At 41.2% G+C, this 23,204-nt stretch overlaps 1 protein-coding gene across 10 annotated transcripts in view; it reads right to left on the bottom strand.

Annotated features, from left to right (window-relative positions):
• Window positions 1-1,923: 1,923 nt before the first annotated feature.
• celsr1a (cadherin EGF LAG seven-pass G-type receptor 1a) overlaps window positions 1,924-23,204 on the bottom strand; it is a 99,549-nt gene continuing 78,268 nt past the window's right edge. For 2 of the 10 annotated variants that reach the window (XM_074626061.1, XM_074626070.1), the window contains 22 exons: window positions 23,079-23,199; window positions 22,581-22,764; window positions 20,291-20,392; window positions 18,650-18,744; window positions 17,883-18,092; window positions 17,423-17,606; window positions 17,175-17,318; window positions 16,889-17,075; window positions 15,684-15,851; window positions 15,416-15,542; window positions 15,133-15,333; window positions 10,567-10,741; window positions 9,627-9,739; window positions 9,404-9,483; window positions 9,182-9,308; window positions 8,412-8,537; window positions 8,100-8,236; window positions 5,974-6,074; window positions 5,693-5,836; window positions 5,196-5,480; window positions 4,738-5,113; window positions 1,924-3,500 (listed from right to left, as the gene is read on the bottom strand). In XM_074626061.1, coding sequence (XP_074482162.1) covers window positions 3,473-3,500; window positions 4,738-5,113; window positions 5,196-5,480; window positions 5,693-5,836; window positions 5,974-6,074; window positions 8,100-8,236; window positions 8,412-8,537; window positions 9,182-9,308; window positions 9,404-9,483; window positions 9,627-9,739; window positions 10,567-10,741; window positions 15,133-15,333; window positions 15,416-15,542; window positions 15,684-15,851; window positions 16,889-17,075; window positions 17,175-17,318; window positions 17,423-17,606; window positions 17,883-18,092; window positions 18,650-18,744; window positions 20,291-20,392; window positions 22,581-22,764; window positions 23,079-23,199 — 3,415 coding nt within the window. In that variant the 3' untranslated portion in view covers window positions 1,924-3,472. Of the gene's footprint in view, window positions 3,534-4,737; window positions 5,114-5,195; window positions 5,481-5,692; window positions 5,837-5,973; window positions 6,075-8,099; window positions 8,237-8,411; window positions 8,538-9,181; window positions 9,309-9,403; window positions 9,484-9,626; window positions 9,740-10,566; window positions 10,742-15,132; window positions 15,334-15,415; window positions 15,543-15,683; window positions 15,852-16,888; window positions 17,076-17,174; window positions 17,319-17,422; window positions 17,607-17,882; window positions 18,093-18,649; window positions 18,745-20,290; window positions 20,393-22,580; window positions 22,765-23,078; window positions 23,200-23,204 lie in introns of all 10 variants that reach the window. The other 8 variants (XM_074626065.1, XM_074626071.1, XM_074626063.1 and 5 more) reach the window with 7 other exon arrangements.

Raw genomic sequence — 23,204 nt, 5'->3', positions numbered from 1 at the left:
TTAATGTAATGTAATAGAGAAAATATGGAACGCAGACAGTGTAAACCTGTACATGCATCATGATTGTGACGTCTAATCCCACCACCAGTCATATTGTCACATGCTACCTCCGTTCCAACTCTTTACTTCATCTTTGTACCTTCGGTCACCTGAGACGGACTGGCGTGAGTTGCCATAACAACCAACCGCCCAATAGGCTTGTGAAACCTGACCCTCCCATCTAACCTTTCACTCTGCATGCTCACAATAATTCACCTTGGCAATACCCAGTGGCAGCAGACTGGATGCGTACATGTTTGTGTGATGGTCTTGGCACTGTTGCCCTTTACATCAATGACATGAGTACACCTATCTTATCTATACTAAGACACGGAGAGACAAGAGAGGGATTCAACGCCTTGCAGTGATGTAATTCACTTACATCCCCCCCAGTTTAAGCAAAAGGAGCATTCATGGTGACCTCAGCAGCCTTTTACCTTTTCGCAGCTCTTTGATCCACTAAGTGCATCTCCACTAATCTGGTACACATGGCTGAAGACGAATTCCTACAGAAAAAACATTAAAGTAAAGGCCTGCGTATAGCCGGCTTACCTTGGGAATGCCAGAGCAAAGTGTCGGTTCTTAAAGCTGTGGAAAAACGTAAATAATGTGGGGTAAAAGGTTCAGTACAGGGCTTTGCAGTGAACAACAAAGCATCTTCAGTGGCAAGTTTAAGGAAGATTTGGTGGGCACAATGTAGAAATTGTATATATTTAACAAGCAACGTCATTCTGAAAATTTGTTTAAAGAGGACCTATTATGCTTTATAGTGCTTTTTCCCTTTCCTTTAGTGCGTTATATAGTTTTTTTGTGCATGTTAAAGGTCTGGCAGGAGCTCAAACAGAGCGTTTTAGACAGAGGGTGAAAAGAGGTGCTGCAGTACAGTATGTAAAAAAGTGCAAACATTAAAGCATGTAACATGTTCTTGTAGAAACATCAAGTCCTCTTTAAGCAAATTCCGGTTCCTCCAATGATAATTCAAGATTTTTTATGCAACATTAAAGCAGAATTTTGACAGTTTGGGAAAAGTGCTTGCTACGATACTACGATACTTATTTGTGAAAGAAATGATAATGAAATGAAACGAAAAAAGAAAATTCGTTGAGTCTCTTGCACAACTGATACTGATGTGTAAAAATAGAGTTACTCTGGAACGATGGTGTGTGTGTGTGTGTGTGTGTGTGTGTGTGTGTGTGTGTGTGTGTGTGTAATGCAATTATTTGCTTCCATAGACTGTGTGCATGTGTGTGCCCTGCACAGGTTTGGATCAAAGTGAGGGGATTTATTAAGACCGCCTGCCACCATTGTTCTATGAGGATTAACACTCAGACAGATACAGCCGTACTGTACCTCTAACCAGCCTCCCACCCACTCTGATACACACACACACACACATGCTTCTTGTGTTTGAGGTTCAACTCCACAGTAGAGCGGTCATACTTCCTCTCACATAGCCACAGTAAACAGACCTGTACTGCTCACTGATAGTCAGCGGGGCTCTGATCACGGAGGACAGGACAGATTAAGACAGTAAGACTGCTCTCCTTATACATTACCTTGTATGGACAACATCTGCATGGCATACACAGTACTTAAAGGTGCACCTCTGTTTGAAATCTCTGTTGGATTCATTCCAAACCATCTGTCCCTCCATCCGTCTTTCTCATCCACAATGGTATTCTTTCCCTGATATGAAAACAGGACTACTTTAACATGGAAATATACACCTACACCACCTACAAATGAAAATGTGAAATAAGTGAGTAACACTTTCCGTTACTCATCACTCGTTTGATCCAGAACAGTCGATTTTCCTCGAGCGAGGAGTACATGTTTTGACGAGCCGCGCTTCCTTCCGGGCAACAGACGTGTAACAGGCTGCTGTTAAAAATTCATCATGTCTTTTAATTTTACAGTCACAATCATCTTTTCTTTCCAGTGTCTTGAAACCATAAAAAATAAATATACATTATGTTACAAAACATTTCCAGTGTCTCGGATCAATAAAAAAAAACAACATTTTATCAACAGCATTGATTACAAGGAGGACAAGAAAACACTGGGGTTGTACGTATGGTACAAAGGCATTCAGTGAGTGGTAAACAAGACTTTAAGTTAGCTGTCAAATGCATTAGAGTTGGCATCATTTCCACTTTGAACTCTTTTTATTCACACTGAAGTTTGATTATGTCTCCATTGAGTGCTTGAAAAGCATAGATTTGAAGATTAACTAATCCTGTGCTGTATTTTTATGCCATCAAAGACCAAATAAATGTATTTTTTTCCACATATTTTGGAATAAAAGTGAGTTAAAAGTGAAACTGACTCCAACCCTAATGTGCACATTTATTGTAGTTCATGACTTTGGTAACCAGGAGTGTGTTGCAATTGGACAAACAGGCAGGATGGACACTGGAAAAGAAGGCTTCAGGTTCATAGTGCTCGAACTGGAGAGTTTTCAACATTATTCCACATAATTAATGTTCATTTAGGCCCACTGTTCTGTGTTTGTGCATGCACAATGTGTGTCTTTATAGCAGAATAAAACCGGAAAGCCCACTACAGGCTAATACAGTATGTGTTTGTTTATGTAAGGCCTCATTTCAGGATTGTTCTCAGTCGATTAAACCAGCATATCTATAGTGATTTGCACCATTGGGAAGCGTTCCCAACTTAACACAGAGCAGATGATTATTTTTAGTTTAGAAAACTTGTCCTCGCTACGGCTGAAATACAAAATAGATTTCTTCTTCACCTTTAACAATATCTACATGTTAATTACACTCTAAATGCACTGCATTGAGAGGCCGGGGAAGCCTTTCGTTGAGTAAAAAACAAACAAAAGAAAAGAGCACTTGGTGTGTGTGTGTGTGTGTGTGTGATAGCGCTGTCCGATATCAGAGTGTCCAATAGTCAGTGAGAACAGGTTGAGTCTGACATTTTAAAAGGACTTGTAGTCCTTGAAATCCTTTTGGACTACAAAATGTACCAGCATGTATTTGAGTCTGGGTTCATGCACGGTGATTATTCATCTGCCTTTTCCAGCTTTCCTAACTTCACCCGTTGATAGGGCGACCATGGAGGAACACCGTCTTCTTCTTCTGCGTCCCCGTCACTTCCTACAGTGGTTTTGGCACACGTGGCTCCATTGCATCCTCTCGTGGTACAGCCCAGCATTCCCTTTATTATTTCTCACATCTTTTTCTGCTTATTTTCTCGTCTCGGGCAACGTCTTAACGTCTGCATTTAATACTGCTCTCCAGAGAGAGGGAACATGAGAGGAGGGATGGATGGACGGATCAGGCATGGGGAACATTTCCCCCCCCTTTAACTCAATCTGCAGCACTTTTCTTCTTTTCTTTTATTCCCATCCTCTTGGCTCTCCTCCTTTTCCTCTCCTCTCCAACCCCCAGCAGGTTCTTCGCTCCTCCTCTCACAAGGGCAGGCTGGTCTGGGTTTTCCTAACAGGTCAGATCGAAGTCTCGTTACTGCCACTGTTAACGGTGGAGGGGGGGATGCAGGGAGGATGGGTGCAAGGAGAAAGAAAGGAAGAACATGCGATGTGAAAATGAATGCAGGGATGCAGGAAGCCATCATGCAGCATTCAAGCAGGATGGTCATATTATTCATGCTATGGTTGAAGGAATAGTTTGACATTTTGGGAAATATGATTGTTTGCTTTCTTGGCGAGAGGTAGATGAAAAGATCGATACCGCTCTCATATCTGTATATGGTATCAAGCTTCTCGTCTAATTCTCGGCAAGAAAGCGAATAAACCTATTTCCCAGAAAGTTAAACTATTCCTTTAACTATGGATCCTGTTATGATACATGCATTATTCCATCAGTTGATGTAATGGTCAACCTATACATGTTTTGTTTTTTCAAACTCTTAAAATCACTATCAACTTGATCTTGAATCCTTTTTAAACTGATTCAAATGACTCCTACGAATTCAACTTAAAGGGCGGGTCCATCTGCATTACCTTCTGGTTTTTTTTCAAATGGAAACGTTCACTCAGCCGTTTTAAAAAGCAGTGACGTAGGTTACCAAAGTAAGATAATCAAAGCTAATCAATAAGGTTATTAATAATGTTAGCGCTAGCTGAGTCAGATTTTTTGAAGTGGGGTTGTATGTACGGGTATACTCCCGCATTATGAGAGGTAAAATTACTGCTTTTGTGAATGGAGTCTGGTGGCTTTGAAGAGAACAATGTAACGGCTTCAGTTACTGTGGGAAGGGCTGTCTGACAGTGAGGTAAAAAGGGTACATACTTTATGTATAGTAAAAGTCTAAGCGTACGCTATATTTAGAATATTTTCACCACTACTTTGCCGTCAGACAGCCCTTTCAAACGGGGATCTGAAGCCGTTATATCACTGTCTTCATAGCCACCAGACCAGACTCCATTCACAAAAACAGTAATTTACCTCGCAGAACACAGGAGTTGCTGGTGTAGCGCATCGATCGGTTAGTTTGTTTGGGTTATTGTGTGACTATTGTTTGAATGTTTGAATTTGATTATATGAGGAACACCACTGGAAAACTACAGAAGGATATAAAAACCTAATAAATAAATAATAATAATGGACCCACCCTTTAATCATTGTTTTTATGAGCACAAAGAATGATGCAAAAACAGAAAAAGGTCATTGTTACATGCCAACACTACAACGCTACTTACTAAGACCTACTTACTCTGAATCAGACTCGTTGCCTCCGTTGACCGTCCCTGACTTCAAGTGCATCGCTACTCCCCCGTTGGTCTCCCGATAGATGGCCGCTGGCGGGGCCCCGGCAGGAACCTGTGGACGCGGTGCGACGGGGGGCTTTAGGAGGGAGCTGGTTTCATGGTTGCCGGGGCGACCTCCGTCATTGGAGGCCAGCGAGGGCGGTCGTGACGAAGGGGTCATGATGTTGACGGAGGAGAGAGGCGGCGAGGAGGAGCTGTTGTTGTTTGGCGGAGGCGAGGTGATGGTGGGGTGGTTGTAGTCGCTCAGCTTCTCCCTCAGACGGTTCTTCATGTTCTTGTCGGTCAGCGGAGGAGGGTAGCTGATCTTATTCTTTAAGATGCCTGAGACGGACAAAGAGGTCATTCCGATGCACATCAGATCAATCAATTCATTCAGTTTCATTCCTCTCTTTTCAACTCTTACCTTTCCTCGCCTCCGGTTGGTGGTTGCTGTTGTTGTGGGATTGGCTAGCTAGAGCTGTGTCTCTAGCGTTACCAGGCGTTTGGTTGTCTCTCTCCGGGGGAGTCTCCCTCTCTCTCTCACTGATGTGGTTGAGCTTATTTTCCGGATGCAGCTCCACGTTCACCTTGGTCTCCACCCTCAACCTGTCTGCCCCACCGGGCTCCTCGCTGTCGCTGGCGGTGGTGGCCTCCGCTGGCCAGTAAGGCTTCACGTGATTAGATACTGCATCGACTAGAGAAGGAAAAGCTGACATATTGAAAGCAGCCGGAAATTTAGCTACGTTATATGGGAACAAACAATACATCATATTTTACAAGTTCATCACATATTTTGTACATTAAATGTATCTGAAAAGTAAATATAGCTTAGTGGTGTAAAAAGAACAGTATTTTTCTGTGTGAAGCAGAAGTATAAAGTAGTGAGTACAGTAGTTAGGCTCAATAGGACCACCTATATACCTTTAGGCGTGCTGGTAACGGGCTGCCTCTCGTTGTTCCACTTGGGCTTGACGTCGATGTCGTCATCTTCGCTGTCAGAGGAGTGCGAGGAGGCGTAGGAGGAGCTGTGTTCGTCGACTGACAGCTCACTGTCTGAGTCAGAGTCTGACGGGACAAGGAGGGAAGGTAGAAAGATGGACCTCTATTAATTAAATGCACAGAGGTACGCAGTTTTATATATACATGCAAAATCACCGAGAGAGTTTACTTCATTCTGTAACTGCAATATATGAAAAACTCACCGTCTCCCTTGGTGCCGTTCCTGTGGAACAGAGGTCCGTCCAGATCTGTGATTCCTTTAGCTGTACCTGAAGAGACACTGGGCTTCTGACCAGACTCCTCCCTACGTAGATAAAGACAGATACAGGAAGAGAAGGACAGGGAAGTGAGAGAGACATGGGAGTGGAAAAGAAGAGGTGGAGGTTAAGAGGAGGAAGAGAGGGGAACTACGGCGTCGCTGGATGTTAATTCAAGCCCAAACTCGCGGTTTGAGACAATTAAAGTTAAACAGCTGAAAACACCAGACATCTCTCATTACCAAACATTTGCCTCTGTTGTTGGCTTCAACAAAAGCTTAAACGAGTATTAAATTGTGGTTGAGGTGCGCTTACAGGAGGTTTGAGTTACAGTAAACTGGCTGCTTGATCATAAACAGAAAAAAGAGATGGATATTTGAAAGACTTATTGCTAAACGGCAATAACCTCCTCTCCTCTCCACCTATAGCTGTTTATTCCAGGTTGGGTTGAGATGTTGAGCTGGAGGGTAAAAACGCTACAGGAGACTCTCTGACCTGTCTGATGGCTGATCAGAGAGAAACTTCTGGAAGCAGCTGAAGACGTGCCAACCGCCGCAGGGAGGAAGTATGTGTTTCTGTATTACATTCCCACTTCAACAGGTACAGTCCCATCTCCCTTATTTCCCCAAATCTCCTTCCTCATCTCCTCTCTCTGTCGTCCTCCCCCTCTCTTTCTATTCCCCAACTTTTTACCCCTTTTCGCACAGGCAGCACGCCATCTTGCTCCCCCCCTTCTGGCGTTTTCGCTCTCATTGACCCCGGTGTCAGCTCGCGTTACCCCGATGACAGCTTTACGAGCCGAGGCGTACAGTCACACCTCACCTTGATTCTGTAAAACTGTTTTAAAACGCCAGATATATGTAACACCACTCCACGGCGATGAAAACATGTCTGTGATACGCACAAACACAGATCAACCTGAGATGATAGTATATCCTGGAAGAGCCATATCTCAAAATGACAACTTTTTTTTTAGAGACTCATCAGACATGAATACACTTGTCCTGATGCTAAAGAAGCGCTGAGCACAAGCGCACAATGTTGGAAGTAAGAAAGCAATAAAAGGCATGTAGATATACACACGGTAAAGAAAATATCTACTCAACTCACAATAGATTCTTGGCTGTCTAACATCACTTATAACATATATTTCCCTAAAAGCTGTTGCAAATAGTAATAGAACAAACATGCTGGACCATATCTCATAATAAATTAAACCAATTTCATATGTAGCACTGCCAGATTTAACTGCATAACATAGAAATTGTGAACATGTAGCAGTTGTACAATAAAGCAAAACTGTATAATATCTGAGATATTGCTAATAGTCAACGTTGTTAGAAGATATAGCTAGCAGTGAAGAGCTAAAGAGCTAAAACTAATACAGTTTAATACAACAGCCTTGCAATGGCTGGTTATAGTGTTGAGTTTTTGTTGAAACTGGTTGGACGGTATAATAGTAGTATAGTATAGAATAGTATTTGTTCTCATTATACACATTTCTTTACTCCTCATATCATGAAACTTCAAGTTTCACATGAAGAAAGTCAATACATACAACATAGCACAACATAACAGTATGTATGAATAGTGTGTTCTTTTGCCTCGGTGCATATCAATAAGAGTTGATATGTCTTTTCCTGTATGTGTGTGTGTTGGGTTTTGCAACAAAGCTGTGCGCCATGCACTGGCAAACCTCAGCTTGGTCTTTCATGCAAGCAGAGTTACTGTACAATGCAGGTGCCGTTCTGTGGCAGCATGCATGTGCGAAAGAAAACAAAGAAATACCCTCAAAATGTAGAGAAACTTAACTTATCCTTGCTTTAGGATAAGGTAGATAATAAGGACAAAGTGTGTGTGTGTGCACCTGTAAAGTATGTGTGGGTATATATATATAAAAATAAATTAGGAGCTGGGGATGTGTTAGTATGTGTGAGACATTTGATGCATCAGCAGACATGCAGGGAGGAGAACAACATAAAGAAAAGTGAAGTGGACAAACAGACACACATGCACACTCGTCATAAAGCGATGTAGTAGAAGCAGCCATGCAGTCAGTGAGCGTGTTGTACCTGAGAGTGTAAGCCAGGTAGCTGCTGCGGCTCTTGGCTGACCTGAGCGTGCTGTCGAGGGAGACGGTGGACTCTCCGATGCCCGAGCGGTACAACGGGCCGTCTTCTGTGTACGTGTTGTTGCAGTTGAGAGAACGCTGAGGACGCAGGGATGAGAGGATGAGAGGATGGAAGAAGGGGAGGACAAAAAAAAATATGACTTTGTTTTGTCTGATAATTCCAGGATTTTTGAGCAAACAGTGACAATAAATATGCAATGACACAATAAATATAAGATAAGATCAACATGTGGGGCCATATTAGTTCACTCACTGTGAGCAAAGAGGCCCTCGTGGTGCTGGATTCATCTGGTACGGTCTTCTTTCCCGTGAAGACGTTCTTGAGGTTTTTCCTCACCTCTTTGTTGAAGATCACATGGAAGAAGAAGATGAAGACTCCCTGTGAAGAAAGCAAAAGAGATACGTTATAAACAGGAGAGAAAGCCATTCATTAATTGATAAAATGTGACATAAATTGATATTTCTGTTTTAATTTGCTTCTTATTTATCTTTGTATGCTCTGACCCCATGACACACATTGAGTGTCAGCCCCCTCATTTTACATAATGAGGCAGAAATGCATAAAGAAATGTATAAAGAAAAGAATACAGAAATAAATAAGTTTGGGGAAATAAATAAGGGGTGAAATGCAAAGGGAAAATCGTGCATAAATAAATCAATCAATCAATAAATAAATAAAAGCATATATTTAAAAATAAATATAAAATAAACAAACAAATAAATGCAAAAAAAATCAATAAATAAAAAACAAATGCAAAAATAAATAAATAAATCAAAAATAAATGAAAAAATAAAAGGTAAAATTAAATAGAAGAGTAAATAAATAAGGGAATTAATACAAAGATAAATAAATGAAGCAAATTAAAACACAAATATCAATTTATGTCACATTTTATCATTTAATTAATGGCTACATTATTTTTAATATTATTTTTGCTACATTTAATGACATTTATATATTTAGTCATTTATTCATTTATTGATTTATTTTTGATTTTGCCAATAACATAAACGCTGTGTTACCTGCAAACAGCTGAAGATGGCGAACAGGTAGTGGAAGGTCATTACGTCGCTGTTGACCGCCATCAGGCCGAGCATCCAGGTAGCGCTGATGAGTAGCAGCAGGAGGAAGGCCATTCTAAGTGCAGGACTGAGGAGGGAAAACGCACACGGATCAGCTTCCCCCAGTGCCATAAAGTAAACAAATGTTGTGCTACATATTGGATTATTAATGTGGAAACTTACATAGCTCCTGACTTCTCCATCGCCTTCTGCCTGCGACCACATGAAGCCTTCGCAGCCAGAATAAAGATCACTATGTTCACCTTTAGAGAGGGAGGAAGAGGGTTTGTGATCAGAACACTTCAGAACGGTTTGATCTACAACACTTAATGGTCTGAATACATTCAAGGTATAGATAGACAACAAGAACCAGCAATCCTGGTACTATTTTAATTCATGCACATACCAGGACAACTACAAAGATGGGTCCAGCGAAGCTCCAGATGAGTGTGTCATGGACGGAAAGCCAGCAGAAATCTGGGTTCCCATAACCCTGAGGGTCAAGACCTACTGCCAAACCTAGAAACACACACAAAAAATATGTGTTACAACTGTTTCTACGCCTCGTTTTTTTCATTTCCTCCTCACTTCGTCCTCCCTCCTCTGTTTTTAAAGGAGTGCCACAGTGCAAGCAGACACCCAAAATGTCCCTTCTTTTGTATTCCAGTTTTCCCAGCTATCATCTTAATCACTCATCACAGTCATTTGTCATTTTCGTTCCTTATCTGTTCGTCATTTTTGATTATCTGTGCGTCTTACTCTGTAACTCTAGACGTCTCTCACACTATGTCTCCATCCAAATTCCAATCAAGTTAAGCTTTGCTGGCATCCGTTACTGCCAAAACATGTCAGCACATCGCAAAGCATTTAATATATTACTGTAATCATATCACATGTCAAAGAGGGCTGTAAAGTAAGATATGCAGTAAATGGCAGCCTTGAAAAGGTGGTGCTAATTGTGGAGATACCAGATGAATAAAATTTTATGTCACAGTTATATCAAGAGACAATAAAAAAGGTTATAAAACGAATAAATCAACAAGTTATTTATGAGTTTGCGGCATGTCAAGATACAATTTCCAGCAACACACACGCTTCTCTGTCACCGTTTTTTTAGACATGAAATGTACTTTACTGTTTTTGTCTTCATGTGACATATCGAAATAACGGGCGTCTCTCATTGTGTGTTTCTCCCCCTCTTTAAATTCTTCATCTCTTGTTTAATAATTTTCCCACGGGGATCACAGCCTCGTCAGAAGAGACGAGTCACAGCATGAATGCACCCTGACACTCTTCTGTCGCTCTGTTTCTGTGTGTGTCTGTGTGTGTGTCTGTGTGTGTCTCACCAGTGATAATAGCCGGTATGCCCCAACCCATGGCGTAGTAGAACCTCATGTGGCCGTGGTTGATGTTTCGCAGCTCCGTCAGCATGCGGTAGATGTGCAGCCCCTCCACGAACATCCAGGCAAAAGTGCACATGTAGAAGAAGTGGAGGAGGATGGCTATCACCGTGCACACAAACTGGAGGGAGATCGCAGAGAGAGAGAGAGGAAAAGAGAAAAAAAAGCATGAGTATATTTAAAGAGGACCTATTATGCTTATTTTCAACATGTTTACATACATTAATGTTAAAAAAAACTCCACTTTGAGCTCCTTTTTCCCTGCTCATGCACAAGGAATCGCTATTAGTCAGTATTTCGATACTCATTTATTACACAAAATGCCGCAAAAAGCCAAGTTACAGCCTCTTAAAGTTTCAGTAGTCAGTATATTTTTGGCATCATTGGGCAAAAATTCCATAATAACCTTTCAGCATATTGTAATTCAAGTGTTCTGAGAAATAACTAGACTTCTGCTCTTCCTCATGGCTCTGTTTTCAGGCTTTAGTAAATCTAGCCCATGACGGGAGACTTTGACCAATCACAGGTCATTTCATTGAGAGAGACAATCCTATTGTCTGTGCTCCGGTCATGTGACCGGAACTTGGCGTTCCTTCAACAGATTTCACAATGGTGGCGGCGTTACAAACTTTCTCATTTTACAGCTAAACCGTGCACTACAAGATGATTCTGAAAACATTTGAGGAGAGAAATAGGCATTAACGTAACATAATATTGATTCACATTTGATCAGCGCTGCCTAGTTTGACCGTTTGGTCGGAGTTTGCGAGTTATTGACAGCCGGCTCTCATAGACAGCAGCTGGACAGCAGACCTCAGATCAGCTCTTACTGCTTGTTTCCCTCCGGTCTGTGAAATCTTGCAGATGCCGTTAGGAGCACCGGAGGACACAGAGGAACATGATTCTTTTTCAGGTTACCTGTTTCATGTACTACTGTCACGATATAGCGACCGTTTTATAAAAATAACCTACTACTAACCTACTTCAGCTTTAAATGTTAGTATTCTGTGTTTTATATGATTGAAAATTAAATATGTTTGGATATTGGATTGTTGGTTGTACTAACAAGCAATTTGAAAATGGCTCCAGGAAGTTGAGATGAGCATTTTTCTTTTTACAATTTTACGGCATTTTATCAACAAAAAAAGTAATAAACAGATTAAAATAAGCAATATTTGCAGCCCTAATGGTAGGCATACCTCAATTTTTTTGAATGACTAACTTCATCAATTGATGTCCCTACACTCTTTTGTCTCCTTCCCTCCCTATTTCCATGCCTGTTGCTGTACTGGAGAATGCAGTGTGTCAGGGAATGTCCCAGCAGTTGAGATACTGTATTTTAGTAATGCTGTGGAGATCAGAGAGCGAGAGAGAGAGAGAGAGAGAGAGAGAGAGAGAGACTACTCTGACAGGGTTGTAAATCATCCTGAAGATGGCCCTGGGCTCATACTGACAGCATTCCACAGTTGAGACACAAACACACACCTAAGCACTAGATGGAAAGGACATGTACGCACACAAATATGAATTCAGAGTGATGGAAAAAAAACAAACACATTAAACTCCCTCTCTTTTTTAAAATCTCCGTGAAGATTTCTGCTTCTACTTCAAACACAGTTGTAGATAACGCAGCGTGTCGTTAGTCAGCGCTGGAGTCCCCCTCATCCCAGTCAAAACACTGTGAGTCAGAACATCTCTACAAGACAAGAAGACTCCCACAACTTATCTGGAACTTGTAAACGTACAGGCGCCTAATCTTTGATCCTGGTTTGCTAGTCTGAGTCGTCCCCTTTGCTTTCGTATTTGGACTTCTGGTTTATCCAAATGCAGACAGCATGCTGAATTGTTTGGCAGATTTTTGTTCCAGGGTGCATGAGTCGGTTTAAGTTCTCTCAATTCTGTGGGTTTTTCAGTTTTTTGATGGGTTGAGTTGTGACATATTCATAAAAAAGGGCATTGCTATAAAGGAGGACGGTCTGCAGGACAGATAATGCAGATAATGCACACAGTGAGCTACTTTTTTAATTCTGCACACCACAAACAGCTCTACTCTGCACCTTTATAGACTGGTTTTACTGTATTATACAAACAATGTACAGCTTTATTCTGCACTTTAGTCTATTTTTAAAAAACAAATAATCTACCTCAGTTATTATCCCACATTATATTCCATATTTGACATTTCTTAATATCTATAACTCCTATATTTTATTATCCAGCGCTATATCACTTTCTGCACTATATTCACATTTTTAAGAATCCTGTATCTCAGTTGTTACCCTGCACTATATTCAGTTTTAACAGTTTCTTCTTCTCCTGTTATTCTTATATCTGGTATTTTTTTTTATACTCAGCATTACTTACTTGTGCCTTTTTACTAATATGTTTTGCACTATGGAACTGTGATGCTGGAAACTTGAATTTCCCTCAAGATCAATAAAGTTACTATCTATCTGTCTATCTGTCTATCTATCTATCTATCTATCTATCTATCTATCTATCTATCTATCTATCTATCTATCTATCTATCTATCTATCTATCTATCTATCTATCTATCTATCTATCTATCTATCTATCTATCTATCTATCTATCTATCTATCTATCTATCTAAGGCTAATTGTTTGTGATATAGGGCTATGCAACCTGAATTGACTTGATGTTAATCCCCCGCTGAGAGGGTCAGAGCCAGACCTGTACACCTGGTTGACAGCTGCTGGTTTTCAGTTACTACCCACCACGGTGTCACGGGACTGACAGTTGGGCCTGATGATCTCGTGATGTCTCGTGTGAGACTAGAGACATCTGGTTTAGCCGGACTAGTCAGAGATGATGCATTAATTTTAAAGCAACACTATATAACTTGAAAAGTTGAACTCATATAAGCAATAAAACGCACCGCTGCTCAATTTCAATACACTCGGGAGGTTTTGCTACTACAGCCCTTAAGGCCTTTACACACCGGGGGCGTGACGAATAAATGACATTAAGAAAATGCATGATTGTCCATGAAAGGAGTAATAGAGTTTGCCATCTTGGTTTGGACTACGGAGCCTCCGTGTTGTTGTTTTATAAATATTGGCGCAACTTAACCCGGAACGTGATTGGTTGATGTCTTTATTCGCAGTGCGAAGGCTCAGAAAAATCCGAAAAAAAATTGTCGCTCTTTCCCCACGTACTATTTGTGTTCTGTGTGAAAGTATTCATGACAAAAACAGTCAAAAAAGTTATATTGTTGTGTGAATTAAATGCATGAAGAAGAAAAAAACGCAGCGGTGAGAAACGGCTTTTACTCGGTGTGGTAAGACCAGTAGCTTTTGGTTGCCAAATTTTAGCTAAATATTGTTCTATAATGGACACTACTGAGCAAGTTTGCTGACTCTTCTCCACTTTTGCTACGGTTACATTATGCTTTAGCATAGTTACATGGTATTTGAAGGCTTGAACCTGGACAGATATCTATGGAAGGCTAAAGATGCATCAAACAAAGTGCTTGCAAATAATAAAATCTGATGAATTAGACAGACAATGATGAATTAATACAAATGAATGTGGCATTCATGTCACTATCAGATTTGCTGATCTAAACTCAGCTTGTTTTTGTCCACTGTTTAAATCTGTCATTGTGTTTCCCCACCAAGGTCTACCAAGTGTCTCCGCTTCCCAAGCCTCACGTCTTCTAAAAAAAAAAAAGCAGGATTACCCCGCTATTAACATTTTAATAGTGTTTTCTGTACCACAGACATGCTAGAGATTTATCAAGTGAAAAGTAAGAAGTTGTTTTGGGAAACACTTTGCCAGCGCCTACCGCCCTGAGGCCTGCTTCTGGAGACAGGTACCAGTCACAGCATGTCTCAGCTACTGGCAAACCGAGGTGTGTGTGTCCATGAGTCTGAATGTCTGTGTAAGCAGACTTCAAAGAGTTCCCACACCTTTTTGATCCTTTACTGTACGTCTATGTGTGTGTGCACACGCATAGCCGTTACTGTGACCGACCCAGCTCCAAACTAGATTATGAACTTAACGTAATTAGCTCATTAGATTTCCGACTACAGACCGTGTACTATCTATTACACCTTTCTAATTAGAGAGCTTCACAGTAACAAAGTTACATCCAGCAGGGGCTGTCAGGTCAATAAAAAACAACTTATAGGCGGTTATATTTGGAGAGGGCTTCGGCAACAAGCACATTCCTCACTATGACAGTCATTAGCCGAGCATCAAAACACATAATCTGTCATATAAAGACAGACTCAGGTAAGGCATCGGCCCATTAAGCCTGGTTAAGTCCCTGTCAACACCACGTTTGCCTGCAGGCCAAACAAATATCGTTGGCTGCCTGGCGGTTTTTAATACAGTAAACACCAGAGAGAGACATCCTTACAGTACAGTACATCCTGTATCCCACCTCAAGTTCCACCACGCCACAAGCATGGGAAAAGTACTAACTGGTGCGTCCCTGTATCATATGCATGTGTTGTTTTCCATCTAAAATGTTGAGCATATCACTCACCGGGTTGTCGGTCTGATTGATGCCGAGCAGGAAGACGAGCTCGGAGAAGAAGAGCGCCGCTACCAGGTTCCTGTGGATGGCGTGGAGGTTGGAGCGCAGCCGGCGCAAGAGGCACAGCAAGATGAAGGTGATGAGGAGGAGGAAGAGGGACACTGACACCGTGGTGTAGGTGACAATCTTCAGGGGGAGAACGTCACCGTGCTGTTGGAGAGCAGTTCCAAGAGTCAATAACAAGACAAAAGGCAGAAAATAGCAAGTTTAAGATTATCTTTTTCAACAATACCTCTCTCTTGGAAATGTCCATGAGCACGGCGAAGCTGGTCATGTGGTTACACTGACAGCTAATGTGGCTGTTGTTCCTGTTGAGCACTTCACAGCCTTTTGCAGACCAGCCGCCTGTACCTCCGATCCTAAACACACACAAACACACACACAGCAGATGAAATTTACAGCTGACTGCACACAAAAATATATCATAAATGCTGTTTTATCTGCCCAAGTTAATCTCTGATGCATTTGTGTGTGTGTTCGTCTGTGTGCGTTCAACTCACGCGATGGAGTGGTTCCAGAAGACACACACAGGTTTGGTCCTCTCCTCCGTCTCCAGCATGGTGTACTCCAGGGTGATGGGGGGTTCCAGGATGGGGGGAACAGGCGGACCCTCGCTGTGCACCGTGGCACTCACTATGGCTGTGTTGATCACCGGACGGTTGGGGAGCCTGGAAAGACAGGAAAAAACAAGTAAGTATGACGGTCAGTGTATCTTTTGGTCATTCGATTTTCATTTCACAAACGGATATTAAAAAACAAAAAATGAGTGGTTATTTGATTTTCGTTCTAAAATAAAAACAATAAAATTGAAATACAAGACATTTTTGTTTATCGGGGTCAAAAGGGGATGAACTAAACTTAAAAACAAAAAATAAAATCACAAAAAAAACGCCTTTTTGTGATTTTATTTTTTGTTTTTAGAAATAGAAAATGAAATTAACCCGTTTTTTAAGTTTAGTTCATCCCTTTTTGACCCCGATAAACAAAAACGTCTTGTATTTTAATATAAATTTTTGTATTTTAAAATGAAAAACCACTAATTTTATGTTTTTTAATATCCGTTTGGGAAAGGAAAATCGAATGACTAAATGATACACTGACCTATGACCTGAGTAAGTTTTATTTTTAATTTGCTTTTTATGGCTTTATTACACAAATACACACACATGTAGAGTAGACCATAACAGACTGAAATCTTGTTTACATTTGGTCCTATTCTCTCTTATCCTTTTGTTAACTAAACATATTCTGAGTAACTGTCTCTCTTTCCACAGACATGAAGAACACACAACCCTCACTGACTCCGTGCTCAGTTTTTCTGAATAACTAAACAGGTTTTATAGGCACTGATAAGGTGGTTCCTTCAAACCTATAACAGTAAATATTATGACATGCATTAACATTAAAGATGAAACACTTTCATGGTTTCTTCAAACGTTTATAGAATATGATGAATTATACTGTATATACACTGGTAAGTACAGTAGAGAGTTTTTAGAGTTCAGATCATGTGTGGGCTCTCTTTATTTCCATTATTTTACGCCTTGTTTTAAACAATTTGACTGGATTACACTTCATAATTTAATCCAAGTGCGTGAGACAGTCGGTTCGGTGTCTGACAAAAACACACGTCAACATATGTGTAAAAGTGGGATGTATTTGAAGCCAATGAAGTCATCAGTAGGCCGAAACTTGGACTTTGTACCTCAGACTCCTGCGGTCGGGGTCGTATCTTTCCGGGAGGAGCTTCCCCAGTGATTTGTACACTATCACCACGGCAACCGGCAGAGGTGCAGCTGGCTCGAGATGGCGCCGTCTCCTGTCGGACACTGTGTGCTCCTCCTCAAGTGGCGGATCGGTCTCAGATTGAGGGGCAGGAGGAGTGGGCTCTGCTGGGAGGTGGATAGCAAGAGATAAATTGAGTATTTTTTTTACACATTTTAAACTCTTGCAGCATAAAAGAAGGTGTGATTCTGCCAGCGCTTTTTTACCTCTGTGGGCCTGAGCGCGGAGGTTGAACTGAGGGAAGTGGACGGACGAGCCGAGGTCTTTGGAGTATTCCTCATGGATATCCTGGAACCGAGGCAATGTCGCCCTCTCCGGGTCCGACACATCCAGGTAGTCCACGGTCAGAACTAGATTAAGTGGCAGGAAGAAGAAGAGGAAACAGAGGACGATATGTCAGATCATGTGTCCCACGTTACACACAGCAGTGAGATCACAGCTCCCCTCCACTCACTCATGTTGTCAGTGACGATGGTGAAGGGTTTCAGGTAGGTTTTCCTGACGTTCTGTGCCAGGGTGTTGGCGTACTCCTCGAAGTTGCGGAGCAGGTGGGCGGTGCCGCCTTCGGTCTTCTGTATCTGCTCCCAATGTTCCTTGGTGTCAGGATCCAGTATGGCGCTTCCTGCTCGCACCAAGTTCTGGAAAAAGTGACATAAATTAAGCATTTTATGGCATATCATTTGTTGAATATTGAAAATAAATGCATTATATAGCAAAAACTGTAGTAATAAAACAATGGTGGAAGTGTAAGATAACTACAGTGATGTATCAAGTTGCTCTCCCAGTGAGATCAACCAGTGGAGGGCAGTGTGCCACCAGTGCTCCCAGTTGGAATCCATCCAGGAGAGCCACCAGTCGGTAATCACTGAAGCATTTTGTAAAAGCAGATCTGTGAATCCTGTTAAGTTTTCTACCTCATTGAAGTCTGCGTCCCTCATGGCGGTGAGGTCGAACCCCGCCTGCCGGCTCTCATACTGCAGCACGTGATTCAGCAGCTGGGCGGCCGTCTTCACGTCGTTGCCGTAGTAACGCGGGGTGTTGTTGGTGGCGCTTTGGAGTAAACGCGCGATGGTCTTGGACCGCTCGCCGTCCATTCTTGAGCTGTTGCGGCGCAGCTCCTCGTTCTGGAAGAAAGGACCCGAGGGTTGGAAAGAGAAGGCAGGTCAAGGCAAAGGCACGCTGAGTTGGCGCGATTAAACATAATAGAAATTGGTCAATCCCGGGATTAGTGGGGCTTTTGAGAAATTCACGCCTCGAGTATTAAGTTCAGGTTCAAACACAATAGGTGCAATACTTTCTTTAAATCTCCCAGAGACTTCCTCCTATGAAATTACACTTGGTTGACGACACATCAGCTCTTTTGCACTGCACAGTTGGTTTTAAATAACTGCCAGTAATCATTATGATTATTATTATTAAGGGTGACTAACGCAGTGTACAGAGGCATAAACAGTCTGATGAAAACTTTAAAAATGTTATTGGTTGGGAATTAAAGGTATTATGTCAAACTGTCAACTTTGCAGAAAAAGAAAGAGCTTTAGTTTAGAAGTAATTCATTTTTCATTTTTTTCATTCAAGTGTAAGAGTATCTCATCACACATTTACTCCTTCAATTTCAGCTAAACCTTAAAAAATTGTCATCATTGAGTAAAAGATTTTTGGCTGAAAGTGCAGCACTCACCAGTTTCTTCAGATCGGAGAAGGTGATGGTGGTGCAGTTGAAGAGCTCGGGCGACAACCAGCCCTTCTCATCGTTACAGTGGCGGATGGCAGTACCTGCAAAAAAACAAAAACAAATTTTCATTACGTTTCTGGCAAAGTGTTTCACAGACAAGGAGGCAGCCAAGTTAAACATCTAGTTGTGTGAGTGTACACAATATGTTCACAAAATGATATTAAGGCACAATAAAACATCACTTCGTAATCTGGTTTGTACGGCAGCGTATTGCTGCCATTCTAGAAAAAAACAATCGGATCAGTATCACGTTATAACGTGAAAAGTTTATTGTTATAAGAAGATTTTTTTCTCGTTATAACAACATAATTTCATGTTATTACGACATAAAAACAGGACGTGAAATATTTCATGTTTTAACAATATAAATTATCACATTTCAACATGAAAAGTTTCACGTTATAAGATAAATAGTAAATTGTTATAAGAAGAAAAGTTCTTGTTATGGCATGATATGTTTGTACGTCGTATTAACGTGAAAATATCTTGTTATAACAATAAACTTTTCATGTCATAACAGGATACTGATCCAATTTTTTTTTCTGGTGTGGCAGCAATATACTGCCGTAGTTTTTACTGATTTTTCTCTCAGGCTACATACAAGCTGCCACTACTCAGGGCAAAAAAAAGGAAATACAGGTTAAGTAATTAAGTAAAAAGAAAACTGCTCTGAATATGTGCATCAGTTAAATACCTGAAAAATGTAAAACACTTCCTGTCTTAGTGGTTTAAATATTTGAAACCATGCTGACTTGTTCCAGTCTGATTCAGTTTGAGAAAAGACTCTCTCCAAATGCTATTGTTGCAAAGGAAGAAATGGCTGAAAGACTTTGCCAGTTGGAGCTAAGAGAAGGCGACGAGCAGTGTTTGCAAATAAATTCCCCAATGAGTCTGGGGGAGACAACAACAAAGGGGTCGCCACGGTGACGGCAATAATTTAGAGGGGTAACCAGGAAAGGGACAGCGCTTTACTGAGGAACAGGTCAGTGAGCTCGAGTCTTGAGTTCGACTGTCTTCCTCTCTCACACACACACACTGCTGGAGGAGGAGGAGGACTATTACCGTCAGCTCTCAGTGTACCTGGTGTTTTTCCAAGAGTCTCTACAGACAAACATGTACATGATTGGCTCGATGACAAAGCTCTGCTGGATTAACGGACCAATCAGAGAGCCTTATCACTGTGTTGTTAAGCTCCACGGAGAGAAAGAGTGTGCTTATATGTCTTAAAATACATTAACTCACAAACCCACAGCCACCCATGCAGCTTAATCCGACTGCTGTTGCTCAATAATGCTGAATATCTTGGCACAGAGACGTCTTTTCTCTTTTTAAAGCGAGATTTAGCAGTTAGCCTGGCTCTGTCTGAAGGTAATAAAATGTCAAACTATTACTTTAAATATCCCAGAAAAGGGAAGATAAAACTTAACATCGACATTGACCTCAATATAAACTTTACAGCCAGTGGCCTGAAACACTTCTCATCTCCATTCAGCTGACGTGGACCACACACTGTTTTGACTTCACCCAGAGCTAAATAATTACTCCACATGTTGCTTTTGTCATCAGAGGGATATAAAAAGCACTCACCGATTGATCCTTTGGGACAGTTCATGGCGGCGGGGCGTCCAAATTGGGTCTTGGGCCACCAGATGCCTGCGTCAAATGCCTTGGGACAGCCCTCGTACACCACTGTGGAGGGAAAGGACAAACAAAGAAGTAGAAGGTTTAGATGTGAACACAAACCATTACCCACACATACAGAAAAATTCAAATTGGTTTGAGAGCATTACTTAAATTAGCCCTTAAAGGTCACATATTATAAAAAAGTGAGATTTTCATGTTTTTTAATTATAAAGCAGGCTTAAGTCCTATATAAATGCTGTGAAAGTATCGAAACACTCAATCCACAGGGAAATACACACAACCCGTATTCAGAAACTCTGCATTTGAAACAAGCCGTCAGGATTTCTGCCCATTTGTGATGTCACGAATATACAATATTTAGACCCTTGACACATTTTAAACATAAATATTCTAAATGTGTCTCAGTTTATTTCCTGTTGCAGTGTATGTGAATGTCATCAGCTGACAGGAAGTACACATGGACCCAAGCTGTTGCCTAGCAACACAATTCTGTTGCCATTCCGTCAAAATGCTCTAAAACGGAGCGTTTCAGACAGACGTAAATACAGGCATATTCAGGCTGACAGTATGAGGAAAATAAAGTTTTTTTTTAACATTACAGCATGTAAACATGTTCTAGTAGAAACACAAAATACAAGTATGAACCTGAAAATGAGCACGATATGGGACCTTTAAATTACATCATAAACTTAAGCTGGACCACGTAAATTACCTTTTAAAAGGTAAACGTCTGCTTTGGTTCCACCTCAGGATCCACTCCTCTTTATTAAACAGCCAGTCAGACTAGCACAGTGACATTAGACCAAATTAAGCTTGCAGAGCCATTACACAAGCTGTGATACATAATTCATTTCAGCATATCTGGATTAATAAATCTCCATGACAAACCAAGCTGGGACCTGCAGGCTAGCTCCTCTTACTGTAGCTGCACACGGCCTGTAATCCCTCAGTGTTTTATTAACTCTTAACTATGACACATAAACTCAATAAAACTTATATTTTTGATTAAATGAGCTCATCATTTACACGTTTTAGTCTTCATGTAGCTACTATTTTCACTTTTCCGCTTTTTAGATCACACTTACCCTTTCTTTAAGGATCATTTCTACTCAAACACAAGTCATTCTGTCATTCCTTAAAGGCTGTGGTGACATTAACCGCTGTGTTTGGCGCGGAGCTGACAGATCGGTATGAGGCCTGCCATGGATGGTCACATCTCAGTGACCCCACAAGTAACCTCTATCTTGTTTCATCCCTCCGTCTCCACTCCCTCCCTCACTCCTTCCTTGAATTTAGGATTTATTTGATCCTTTAGATATGAAAAAAATGTCTTAAATCTAATTAAAAGCAACCGTATTGTCATTGGAACTGCATCCATTAACAGTCCAAACACGTTCTGACATGTTGAAGAGCTTCATATTGGGTCAAACTGTAAGCGCATTGACATTCATCTTCTGTTCATGGGGACTTTGCGGGTTTTGTCTTCTATTCATCTCTACTGTATTGTGCGTGTGCAGTCCCGCTGCCAAGTCAGCTCACCAGCCAGACTTGCCTCTTCTGCTTGACCGGGTGGCGACAAAGACGTGCAGTTAGCTCGACCGCAGCACCAGCAGATCTGAGCGACAATATTTGTCTCCCTTTTGACACTTCATTGATTCATCTGGGCTCGCTCTGTGAACCTGAACATTTAAAGGAATAATACACCCAACTCAAATGCTTTTTAAAATCATCGTCCTTGTCATGCACCATTCTTTCATTTAGTCAAATTTATCTGAACTCATACTTTCACTTTTCTTTCATTTATGCATTTAATTTAATCCCAATTATTTATTCATTGCTTCAGATTTGAGTGAATTAGTCTATTTAATGTGAGTAAAAGTGAGTTCTTTAGATTTATTACGGATATTGTTACATTAGAAGAAAGTTGTTAAGTGTTTTTTACTCCATTTTTTCAACCTTTAGATCTATTGTTCAAGAGTTTAGTCACTCAATTTCTTGTTTTCTTGCCTTAAAGATGCTGAATGAATGAAAAGATTGGGAGCATTTCTATTGCCTCTGCAGGGCTCTCAACACGGCTGAACCGGCAGCTCGCAGCAAACACTGCCAACAGCACTAACAACCGGAGGCTGGGTGCTTCCGCGACGTCGCCTGGATATCCTACAGAGCACCTTTAAAATTACAGTCCGTCACAAGAAAGAAAGATCACGAAAGATCATATTTCAAATACACGTACCCTCGCATCCAGTGGGAGTGACCTCGGCGAAGGGGTTATCGCAGCGGTTACACTGACGACCGATTACTCCTCCTTTACAGGGGCACTGCCCAGAGATGCCGTCGCAGGTTCGAGAATCGGAGCCAATAGAGAAACACTCGCAGGGGTAGCAACTGTCCTCGCCCTCTGGCCGATAGTGGTTTTCCTACAGGAAGAGGAGAAGACATAGATGACTCTTTAAACTTAGATATTTAGGGGTGCTATTAGTGCATCTTTAAGGCCCTTTTTAAAGCGGGTCTATGTCTTTTTTACTGGCCACAAGTAATGATTACAATTGATACTAAATGCTAAAACATAATGAAACAGAAGAACAAGGAGAAAAGAGTCTTAATGACCCAGTAATATCAGTTAAACAGCAGAATGCACCTAAAGTTTGCGAACATTAGCCACAACAAGCAAAAAGAAACACTCTTGTATCTCCTATCAATCTGGAAAATATCAAGTTATGATTATTTTTACCTTGCAGCGACACTCTCCAGTGGTCTTGTTGCAGTCCTTATGAAATCCCCTGCTCGTATCACAGTTACAGGGTCCACACATTGGACTGCCCCACCAGCCTTGAGCACATGGCTTCTCCACTCTGTC

Source organism: Sebastes fasciatus, chromosome 23 (assembly GCF_043250625.1).
Source record: "Sebastes fasciatus isolate fSebFas1 chromosome 23, fSebFas1.pri, whole genome shotgun sequence".
Taxonomy (NCBI): Eukaryota; Metazoa; Chordata; class Actinopteri; order Perciformes; family Sebastidae; genus Sebastes; species Sebastes fasciatus.
The sequence above is the reverse complement of the archived record's forward strand: the minus strand, read 5'-3'. Positions and strand labels throughout refer to the sequence as shown.